Source organism: Saccoglossus kowalevskii, chromosome 14 (genome assembly GCF_978046115.1).
Source record: "Saccoglossus kowalevskii chromosome 14, keSacKowa6.1, whole genome shotgun sequence".
Lineage (NCBI taxonomy): Eukaryota > Metazoa > Hemichordata > Enteropneusta > Harrimaniidae > Saccoglossus > Saccoglossus kowalevskii.
Window position 1 is genome coordinate 26,061,442 of NC_140654.1, and position 12,860 is coordinate 26,074,301.

The 12,860-nt window shown below is 33.3% G+C and overlaps 1 protein-coding gene across 1 annotated transcript in view; it reads left to right on the top strand.

Moving 5' to 3' along the window:
• Positions 1–224: 224 nt before the first annotated feature.
• LOC100368142 (solute carrier organic anion transporter family member 5A1-like) overlaps positions 225–12,860 on the top strand; it is a 43,213-nt gene continuing 30,577 nt past the window's right edge. The window contains exon 1 of the mRNA XM_002737446.4: positions 225–1,001. Within this exon, the coding sequence (XP_002737492.1) occupies positions 335–1,001 (667 nt within the window). The 5' untranslated portion in view covers positions 225–334. The remainder of the gene's footprint in view (positions 1,002–12,860) is intronic.

A 12,860-nucleotide genomic window follows, 5' to 3' on the forward strand; every position in this document is an offset into this window, starting at 1 on the left:
GGCAAAATAATTTCTCCGATGACCCAGACAAACAGGGAAAGGACTGATAATGCTATCATTATTGTTTTTCTCCATATTTCAAGTTCTTGAACAAGTTACATCATGCGTTGGTCATGATTAGGGCAAAAAAGAGCTCCGTGATTGGGTGAAGGGTTAGACAGACAACCCTTTCATTGTTTCGATGTAAATTATATTTAAGTGAAAGCAATAATTGCGCATGCGCATGATTATTGCTGAATTCCGTTTTTCGATAGCTGACGACGTTCATAAATTCAATAACATACTATAAGTTCTTCAATGGTTTTATAGAAATTCATCGTCCAGGACGCTCAAAATGGAGCAGCCAGATCAAGGTGACGAAAAACCGGCTTCGTGTGTGTCTTCTCAGGAGAAAAGGCAGTCGATATCGAAAGTGGACGAGTTGGACCAGCCGTCGTGCGGGTACGGAAAATGGCGACCCGATTGTTTACAATGCTTTGCAGTTGGGAAGTGGTTTGTTTTTTTCGCGTGCTTGATGACTTTGTTACAGAGTATGGTCGGCACTGGGTACACAAGAAGTGTTGTGACCACAATAGAGAAAAGATTCCAGTTAAACAGTTCAACATCGGGGTTCATAATAAGCTGTTACGAGATGGGGGCTTTATTGGTTGTAACATTCGTCAGCTACTTCGGAGGAAAGGGACACCGACCAAAATGGATTGCGGTTGGTTCTTTATTAATGTTCTTGGGGACATTTGTATTCACGGTGCCTCACTTTGCCGGTACTAGATACATCATAGACAGTGTAAAGAACAAAACGGGTCCGAATGTGTGTGAACACGAAGGAATGCGATTAGAAAACCCGACATCCTGTGAAGACGATAGAATATCGCACTCGGTTTATGTTTTAATTTTTGTCGCTGCTCAACTACTTCTGGGTTTTGGAACTTCACCAATTTTTACTCTGGGTACTACCTATGTTGACGACAATGTCCCTAGGAAAGACTCGGCGTTATACATGGGTAAGTTAGAATCATTTTTTTAAAACAATATTATTGCTAGTGAATTAACGACCCTTTACATTTTGGTGTTTGTTCTATTTTTGGCTGACAGTTTACAAAACCAGACTACACTTTACTGGCCAGCTGAACGAGATTAAAAGAAAACCCCTAAAACGAATATCATTTTCACCTGAAAGTATTATTTAATTTATACAATGTAGTACTGACCCCCACCCAGTCGTGTAGACTATACACGTACCTCTGTTTATTTAATTCAAGAATGATCAACTGAATATAGAGTGTGAATTATTTGCATGTCAGTTCCAAGCGAGTGGAGGGCGTTTTAACAACAAGTTATAGGGTGAACAAACTTTTTATTTCCATAATTGTAGTAGGTGTGGATCATTGTCTGAGGCTATGGAACCACAGCTAAAATGAAATCTACATGTTGTTATAAGCTTAATCTATAACTTCACTGGTTATTAATAGATGATTTATCGTTCACTGTGAGATTTCGCAGATTTGTATGTTCATTCAGACACTCCATAGAAATCTATTTTCCTAAGAATTGATGTCCTCCACTCAGATAAAACAATAAATAATAAATGATTTTAATTAATCAACTGGATCTTGCTGACAACTCGAAAAATAACTGATTATACTCGCTTTTTTAATTAAGGAGGTTCAAGATGTATTGAAGATTGTATCTCATCCATACTTCCATTATAATGTAAGAAAATGAAAAAAGAAAAATTGGGGTCAATGGACAATTAATTTAGTAATTAGCTTGCTTGGGATTTAAAGTACCATTGTCATTAATTATTAATAATTTCAAATTATTTATGTTTACCAATGTTACTAATATGAGTTATATTTAGGTAGATTACTCTACATGTTTTGGTTTGTGGCAGCTTTGAAAGCAAGCTTTAGTTAGCTATAAGTCAGCATAACCTTTTCACCACCAGACCTTCTCACCCAGATTTTTCTGCACTTGTATTCTACAATTTTTCTGGAAATGAACCCTGTCTTGAAGCGAATATTCAAAATTTGAATCTATTTTTAGATTTTAATCGAAAAATATGGTTATTCTTGTACCAATCTTTGACATTGAAAAGGCTTCAACCAAAATTTTATAAAAAAACTTGGTTCCATTTTATTCCAGTAAATGTATATTTTACCCATACAATGATAACCTTACACAGTGTTAATTAAGAAATGCATTATTAATTATTATCCTGGTTGTCATAACAACAACAATCTCTAGAGACATTCTCCTGATTGGTATCCATAACAGTGCTTTTTGATAAGTTACAAAAAAAATATTAAGCAAATGAACAAATGAGGTTAAGATATTAGAATCTCAGAATATCAGGAAACCTTTCCCGTATTCCCCTGTATGAAAAACAACGAAGGTGATGATTTTTTCGAACATCAATTGGTAATCCAAACAAGTGCCTTGTTGGTGTAGGTTGACTAATTATGAAATACATGCAACCTATATTAGTTGAAAATCTGTAATAATTAAAGTTGTATTGGTGCCTTTATTTTAATAGAAGCCTTGGCATTTTTAATTAATATGTAATATGAGCTTTTCACCAGCAAATAAAACTATAATAAAGCATTGATGTCAATTTTTTTTATTGAATTTTTATCATCAAGTAAACAAATCACACTTCTGATACTTGTAAGTGCCACGACTTTCAGAATTGTTATTTGGCCCAATTTGCTCTAAATTTTAGGAGCTGCTAAAAACTTCTTTTAATATCATTGCATCAGTTTACATGTATTAGTAATGATGAATCATTTCATATTAAGTGTTTTTCCCTTAGCTGAGTGCCCATGCATGGTGGCAGATCTGCAATGAATAATATATGTAACAGTAATTTGTTTTCTTGGAAATTCAAGCATGTGCTACCATAAAAATACAAGTACTGGTATATTTGTTGATGGCAGACTTGCATGCATGTTTATTTCCCAGTAACCTAGCTTTTGCCATTGATATACATGTACTCCCATAATATTTTATTTTATTTGAAAAACACCAACAAACAAACAAACAAGAGATTATATGCAAGTCTATTTTTATGGTAAAAATATGTAATATTTTAATAATTCAGTATACAACAATTGTTGTATTTGGTTTATGTGTTTCTATTGTAGATGTGTTTCTAATCTGCAAATATGGTACTGTTATGACAATTGTGTTATATTATTTATTCAAAATTACAAAGTAGTGGCCTGTTGGTCATGCTGTGCCATAAATCATGCTCTGGTCAGTGTGTTGTTGAGGTGATTTTCTTGTCTCATTTGCTAACCATATGATAAGAGGTTTTTTACACAGCTATTTGTGATTTTATATCAGTATACTAGTTTCTAACTTAAAGCGTGGTGGTCGTCGCGCAGCGCGTGTTCGAATTTCATGTAAATAAACAATGTATATTACACGCGTTGTGTACGTCGCCATGAGTCCCATATCAAACAGAACGCGGCGCGACGACTGCCACCCTTTAATGTATGTTTTATTATTTTATCTCCATTTACAAGTGATCTTTAGTTATTTTGAATCATCGCTTCATGACTCATTGTAATATCAAGATCACTCAGATGATTTATAGCCTATACATATGGCAAGTAAATTCCCACTCACAATCAGTGTTCTTTCCAGGATACAAATAGTATGGCAGTACTGCCAAAATGCTTGCTTATACCACCATCCTGGTCTGAAGCTTCCCACAGTCATTATCCTGACTGCCACAGTGCCATTTCCACTGTACCATTGCTGACTTTTTAAATCAAATTGATAAGTTGCTGAAAACCTGTACACACGGGAATAAAGGGGCACTTTCAGTGTATAAAACATGTATAAAATAAAAAACAAAATAATATATTGTTAATAAAGGGGTACTTTTTGTTGTCCTGAAATATTTAAAAATTCTGGGATTTATAAAATCTCAAAAAGCATTTTTTCTTTAACATTGTGTTCTATGGAATTGTTCTAAGAATAGCAATTTTTGGTACCATGGGACAATAGCTCCATGATTGTACACAATATACCAGTTGCCATTGTCACACGATTTATGACAAATTTTCTCCAAATTATAAGTAGGCTTCTACCTTAAGTGTCATTCAGTTATACTCTAAATGTGTAAATTCCAGTGAACCATTTTAATTTAACATCAGAAAAATTGTTATTGTATTGCATTGCATTATTGCATCCATCGACCACTGCGCTAAGGTCCTTATCGCTTTGAACAGCAATGTCAACTTTTGTCACCATGCAAAAAATAAAACCACATCATTTTTTTCATATATTTACCAAATTTTTAGTCAAGACTTGAAGTTAGTCAAAAAATACTCTATTTGGTCTAAAAATAATAAAAAAAAGTTGTAGAAAATAAATAAAATAGGCAAAATGTTGCACTAAAGTTTTGGCGGAAACATTTATGACACTGAGAAGGTTGCGGCTAGAAACAAAGTGACATTCATGCAATTTTATCCCTGTGAATAATCTTAATATGAATAATAGAGTTGTTGTGTCATGAAAATATGTTACAAAGTTATTACGAGAATACTGTAAAGAATGCATGAAGGCAATACAGAGAGTGATCATATCAACCAATGTGATTTTGTACTACCTGAGTATAATCTTGTGATAACCTTATTATTATACATCTTTTCCCATTTGTCATATATAACATCCGTAAATGCCAACATAAAGCATTTTATGAGATTCATATCTGAATGATTGTTCGTGTTTGACATGATTCGATTTATTTCTATCACGTGCTACATTAATGCTTCATCTGGTGTAGGTAAATAAAAAAAGGTATTCAAATGTGACGTAATTATGATGCCTATTTTCCAAATAATGATGATGTCCGAACACATTTAGACATGTTTTATGATGTAACCTTTTTAACTTGTCTGTACAAGTTTTTATTGCCTGATAAATTCTATTGTTTTTGCTACCTAATGCATAATAATATAAGGTTATTACGAAAATATCTCAAAGTATACATGAAGACAGTACAGCTGGAGTATCGACCGACGTGCAGCGGTGCACGGCGTACTGTCTGAGTGCATACTTTAAGGTGTTCTCGTAATAACCTTATTATTATACATCTTTTCCTTCCAAGGATACAAGATGGGAATGCTGAAATTCTAAATGTTTAGAACAGAATCAACGAACTTCTTTGTGTAGAGTCCGGTCAAACCCTGGTGGCAGCCATGTTTGTTTTTATTATTAGAGGATGCTTACAGCACGCTGTAACTTATGGCGTTACGGTGACAGATGTAATTCTTAGTATTCTATGTTGGTCTTCAAGAGCAGTAGCTTATAATGATCATATTATTGTCTAAGATTGGGAAATGTCTAATCACCACTCGTTACTGATTTGACGTTGGTACTGCCAGTAAAGACAAATTGGGTGGTATCTTCATAACTTTTTTCCATGACAAATCAATTATCAGCATCTGATTGTGTAGTTTACTAAAGTGCTAATTAAGTATATATCATGATTACCACCCCCACTTCAACAGATGGTACATTAATTTTAATTTGCATAATACGGTATACAACACATGTGTCTTCTTTCCAAGGGATTGTTTGCCAGGTGTTGTGTACATACTTTTAAGGCCATACTTTTTTTATTAAATAAGTATATATCATAATTACCACCCCCACTTCAACAGATGGTACATTAATTTTAATTTGCATAATACAGTATACAACACATGTGTCTTCTTTCCCAGGGATTGTTTGCCAGGTGTTGTGTACATACTTTTATGCCCTTTTAAGGGCATGTTGGTTAATGTTAAATTGCCATTGTTCAACATTGGTAAATTTTGTTATTTTTGCACATACATCTCAGGTACACATCAACCACAAATTAGGGTCCTTGGAAATTTAGCATATTTAATAGTATACATACATGTTTCCAACAATTCACACAAATTCCAAATATCAAATATTTTGCATAACAGTCTCAATCCTAAATAAATTGCTATCATTTCTTACTCCAGAAAGTAAATCGGTTTAAAGTATTTAATTACACGATAATAGAATGACATTCATCTCCTCTACGTGCATTTTTTTGAAGAAACACTAAGTCGGTGCTTATATTGTAATTTCTGGATGCCTGTTTTTTAGCACTGGCCCCTAGATTTTGTACATACATGTTTTCTCTAAAGTCGTTGTCATGCCCTTTAAGCTTGAATATGTAGCAAATTGAATTTATCAAATCGGAAATTGGAATGTATATTTAATGTACAGGTTAGTTTACAGATGATTGCATTGTGCGTGTAATAGATATTCACTGATCTATAAATCAACCAAAAAGTCCTTAATCTAATTTAGACACCATATGATGCCCAAATCATGGGTCTGACATGCTATATCCACATGTTATTTGCATCCCAACTGCTATTGCATTCTTTTAAAATATTTTCTGCTTTCATTGAAAGCACTTGGGGATATTCTCCTACTGTATAAGACGATGTTAAACTGGCTAAGTCATGAATATATTAAATTAAATGAAGATTCAAGCAGTGAAACTGTTTAAGAACAAAATAAAGAAACTCATCATCCACTATACATACATGAATCTACAGAAAAACATGTTTCGTATATATCCTGCTGCCATCATAAAGGGACATGTAAGTGTAACGATTGAATTTACATGGCGTCATGCACAGTCTTTATTGAGGTTATAAAAAATCTCAATTCTGAATCATCAAACGTGTTATTCCCTAGTGTTCCTGTATTTCACCATAGACCCTCCAGTAGATTTCACTCTTGGTCATAATTTATTCCGATGGGGAACTGAAAAATGTTTTCTGTTGTGCAAACGTTCGTATTCATGGATGACAGGAGTCTATTTCAATCACAATCTACAGCACTTCTAATGTAAACAAAGTCAAGTATTTAAATGTGAAGTAAAATTGACACATATTTTCCAAATAAGAAAGACATGCTAATGAGTTGAGGCTAGATAAACTAAAATACAAGGTACAATGTACAATGTACATTGTACCGGTGGCTAGATCATCTAAAATAAAATATTAAAATATTTGTAATAATAACTAATTTGGTTCTGGTTTGTCCTCTTCACCACCAGACTTTCTCGCCCAAATTTTTCTGCACTTTTTTCTTATATTTTCAAAGGTGGCTAAATTGGCTAAAATACATGGTACAGGTGGCTAATTCAGCTAAAATACAAGGTACAAGTGGCTAAATCAGCTAAAATACAAGGTACAAGTGGCTAATTCAGCTAAAATACAAGGTACAAGTGGCTAAATCTGCTAAAATACAAGGTACAAGTGGCTAAATCTGCTAAAATACAAGGTACAAGTGGCTAAATCTGCTAAAATACAAGGTAGAAGTGGCTAAATCTGCTAAAATACAAGGTACAAGTGGCTAAATCTGCTAAAATACAAGGTATAAGTGGCTAAATCTGCTAAAATACAAGGTTCAGTTGGCTAAATCAGCTAAAATACAAGGTATAAGTGGCTAAATCTGCTAAAATACAAGGTACAAGTGGCTAAATCTGCTAAAATACAAGGTACAAGTGGCTAAATCTGCTAAAATACAAGGTATAAGTGGCTAAATCTGCTAAAATACAAGGTACAAGTGGCTAAATCTGCTAAAATACAAGGTACAAGTGGCTAAATCTGCTAAAATACAAAGTACAAGTGGCTAAATCTGCTAAAATACAAGGTACAAGTGGCTAAATCTGCTAAAATACAAGGTATAAGTGGCTAAATCTGCTAAAATACAAGGTTCAGTTGGCTAAATCAGCTAAAATACAAGGTATAAGTGGCTAAATCTGCTAAAATACAAGGTACAAGTGGCTAAATCTGCTAAAATACAAGGTACAAGTGGCTAAATCTGCTAAAATACAAGGTATAAGTGGCTAAATCTGCTAAAATACAAGGTACAAGTGGCTAAATCTGCTAAAATACAAGGTACAAGTGGATAAATCTGCTAAAATACAAGGTACAAGTGGCTAAATCTGCTAAAATACAAGGTACAAGTGGCTAAATCTGCTAAAATACAAGGTACAAGTGGCTAAATCTGCTAAAATACAAGGTATAAGTGGCTAAATCTGCTAAAATACAAGGTTCAGTTGGCTAAATCGACTAAAATATAGTTACTGGGGTATAGAGCACCTACATATAAATTAGGTAAAAGAAAATGTAGGTGAATAAATCCTTTTTGAATTGTACTATATTACATTGGTGTCTTAGTAGCATCCTGTTTTGCACATAAATCTATATTTATACACAGTTGTTGTTCTAATTGACCTATTAATCTATAAGTGGCACATACCAGTATGTTTAATTTCACTTAAGAATCAAAACCCCTATCTTTATGTGGATTCTGGTTTATACCCTTTGCCCTAACAGATGGTACCATTTGTGATGGCTTCTAAGATTGATTAATACAGTAGCATCAAAATCTGATCTATTTTCTGATTTTTTGGGCTAAGATTGAGCATTGTTATACGTCGTCAAATTGGCAAAATAAAAATATATGGGTATAGGGGTTTTTCTAGAAAAAAACTGCAAGCGGGAGCACTGCAATTCAGTTGTGCACCAAGTGAAGGAGATAGGGTTCTCCCTACCAGGGTGTGGAGTTTTTGATAATTCTAAGTTAAAATGGAGCATTCTATGGTTTCCTTGGGGCCAAAATTACTATCAGACAGGTCACAGTTAAAGACTGTGGCCACATGTGATCTCTGGTCAATCAGAATTTTATGGTTGCCAGAAGATCTGCTCCCCAGGGTATATAAAAATTAAACATTTTTTTTTAATTAATAATAATGAAATAATGTGCTCAGAACTACTTTCCTAAAAGGTGAATAAAATGAATTTTGTCTTTTTTGTGAAAATATTTTTCAATTTTAACAGTTCGATATAACTGAGAGATACTTTTAAATGTATTACCACAATTATTATTTTTTTTAATTTCTTATTATACACTGTACTTTCTGACAAGCTTAATGAATGAATAATTATATAGATTACATTATACAATGTACATGGTAATAATTAAACATTGAACTTATAAAACATGGGGTCAAGCTGACCAGAAAATGTACTTGCGTAAAAGCGAAAATTAAACTGTATTTTCAGAGGTACCGTAAAATCTGTATTAGAAGCTGCTTCCCTAATAGAAGTCGCACCCATTCTTTTTAAATAATTGAGAACCAAAAATTCATCATTTCTCGTATGTGTAGATGCTCTAATAGAAGCCGCATTCCCTCTGTTGCATTGTACCATTTTAATAAGCTTCTAATACAGATTTTACAGTAGTATTTGATACCAGTGTGCATTACATGTACCAGTATATTTTCATTTCATTTTCTGTTGGTTTGACCCCTGAACTTTCGTTATGTGCTATCACTGTCACTATAAAGGTCAAAGTACTTTTTATACTGAGTATTGGTTAATAGTTGTAAACACATATTCATGTTTTGATAAATCTTAGTTACAATCACTTTAAAGTTTGCTGCCTTTTAAAAAACATACTCAGAAATCCAGCAAAAGGGGTTGGGTTACTGTAATGTTAAAAATTCTGAAATAATATATGGTTATCAAAGTTTTCCACAAAACAACCTTGAAAATTGAACAAAAATGTTTTTTTGAGTAGTTTACAATAGGTTCCTATGGCAGAAAGATTCAATCATATCTCAAAATTTTGTTTCGTGATATATAGTGTTAGGGGGGCTACATATGGCTGTCAAGAAAAATTGGAGAATTTTGAATATTAGTACAAGTTATCCATGGAATAATGTGTTTACTTGGTTTCCTATGAAAAGTGTTGCAAAATGGCAGATTTTTGGATTATTTTGCATATGATTGAAAACACCTCCTTCCTTTCTCCATAAAAACTTTAAATATGAATAACATACATGTACATGTATGTGTATCATCGTCACACAACAATTATTTAATAATTTACCGTGATAAAGTTTTTCTTTGTTTTACCGGTAATGGTAGTGAACTACCTTAATATTTCAAGTATTCTATTTTATTCAAGATATATTTAATGAGGGTCGGCAAGGGGCATTAGTTTTTATTTTCGTGATAATGTAATTTAAATAAATAAAGATGTAAGGTGTAAAATGTAATCAGATATTTTATATTGTAAAAGATCTTATTTTTTGTAAGCATTATAAAACATTTCCACATTAAATGTCATAATTTCCAATTTTAATTCTTAAACACAAATTATCAAATATGTTATTAAAATGTAATTAGGAATTTGCTTTATCTGTAAAATATAAAAACCTATTTTTTACTATAAATGGAATTTCAGTGAAAAATGATTACAGCTAGAGTATATAAATTGAAAAAAACATGCATGTTTTTATAGACAGAACATAACACCAATGAAAATATGTACAATTTATGCTTTAGTAGTCTATTTAGGTAACAAAACAATGAATATTATTTATGTTACCCAGCTCCTTGAATTCTAAAAATTGTCCTTTGGAGTTATTGAAATATTTATCAGGATGTTGAAATGATTTATGTGCTTGTTTTCAGGGTTCATACCTGATATAATTTACCAATAGATTATTTTGAACTCGAAGGTTCTGCAAGCTACTAAATTTTTTATACCAGGAACTAAATAGTAAATTTACAAAAGTCACTGTATCTCCCTTTTATAACCAAAACCAAAAATATTTTTCTCTGCTACTAGTTCTGCAAAATGTTTCTATTTCACTATTGACACAGTTGAAATGCAGTGCATATATGGTATACATGTACCTACAAAAATATAGTTGAGTGTGTTAAAATGTAAAAATCACAATTGAGATTTACGACACGTGCAAACTTTTGTCTTCACGGGTGCCATAAAATCCTGAAATCGTGTCATTTCTAGCTGGGAAAATTAAGTGGTTTACAGTATTTGCATATGTGATATATTTTAACTGTCTACTGATTCATTCATAGACATGCCTCTGTCATTTATGATCAAATACGGTTCATGTAAAGTCTGGTTAAGTGTCTTCAACTACCTTAAAACTATAGCCATAGTGTGTCATTGTTTACTAACAAGCGTCTACCCATGAGCCTTTGCGTTTTTAGCCTGTGTTGTTATCGTCGTTTGGGACTCAATTCCCGCCTCTCGCTTTATGTACAATACTGTAAAATACTTTATTTTAACTGGAATTAATTTTCGCTGAAAAGATTTTTTGAGTGTTTTGTATGGAATTGATTTTCACTGATTTTAGATGATTTGAATGTCAAATATAGAAAAGAAGGTATATACGCTGGATTTTATTAGTCCCCGTTCGAACGAAGTCCGAAAACGGGGACTTATAATTCGGTCTCTGTCCGTGCGTCCGTCCGGAGTCATATCTCAGAATCCCTTGGACCGATTCCGTTCATTCTTTGTATGTGCCTAGTACTTTATATGGGACATATGCACATGCAGTGGTTTAGCGATTTGATTCAAAATGGCCGACTGGCAGCCATCTTGTTTTTTGAAAATAGTGTATTTTGGACATGCTTTGGCAGTTTTCTTTCAAACTTGGTACATAGATTATACATGTTAGGATACATGTCCATGACGATTTTTTTCACAATTGAATCAAAGATGGCTGACTGGCAGCCATCTTGTTTTTTGAAAATGTTGTATTTTGGACATGCTTTGTCAGTTTTCATTCAAATTTAGTACATAGATCATACATGTTAGGATACATGTCCCCGACCGTACGTGAGTTCTTGAGTCTGTCCGTCCGTTCGTGTGTCCGTCCGTCCATGCGTCAGTCTGTCCAGAGTCATATTTCAGAATCCTGTGGACCGATTCTGTTCATTCTTTGCATGTGCCTAGTACCTTATGTGGGACATATGCACATGCAGTGGTTCAGTGATTTGATTCAAGATGGCCGACTAGCAGCCATCTTGTTTTTTGAAAATGTTGTATTTTGGACATGCTTTGTCAGGTGTCATTCAAACTTGGTACATAGATTATATATGTTAGGATACATGTTCATGACGATTTATTTCGCAATTGGATCAAAGATAGTCAACTGGCAGACATCTTGTTTTTTGTTTTTATTATGCGGTATCTCTGCGGTATTATGCGTGCTCTGTCAGTTTTCATTCAAATTTGGCACATATGCATGCCCATGACAATTTGTTTCAAAATCTGGTCAAGGATGGCCAATTGACAGCCATCTGACTTTTTGGCCTTACTACCATATTTCCACACAATTTATGTATCATTTTCATTCGTATTGGCACATACATCATACATATCAGTGTGTTCATAATCAGATCAAAGATGGAAGAATAACGGCTGTTTTTATTTTTGGCCATATTACTACTACACGAAATACATGTTTTGATGTAAATAAACAATCTGTTGTATACGCCACTTGGAACTCAAGTTTCAAAGACAGGCTCGCGACAACCCCTCTGCTTTAATATGACGAGCACAAAGAGAACTTTCCAAAATTTAACGGGGACTGTGTCATTTTCAATGACATCCTTTCAGCCAAAATAGCGAAAATTAATTCTAAGCAAAAATAAAGTATTTTACAGTACACTATTTGTTTACTTGGAATTTGACAACCAATGTGGCACTTTAAAGTTAATTCAAACCATTTTGTTGCATTTTACAAACTAACCACATAATATTGTACACATAGGATTGCACTGAAAATATTTTATCCATATTAATTTTACACAAGAAACCACATCAAATAGAATATTAACAGCAATACAATATAGACATTATTCATGATAATACATCGGCCATCGAATTGCTACAAGTTACTGTGTACCAGAATTTCATGTTATTGCACAGGCCACATGTATCTGCGTCATATATCGATTGACTATATAGTATTTCCCAGCTGGTGAGTG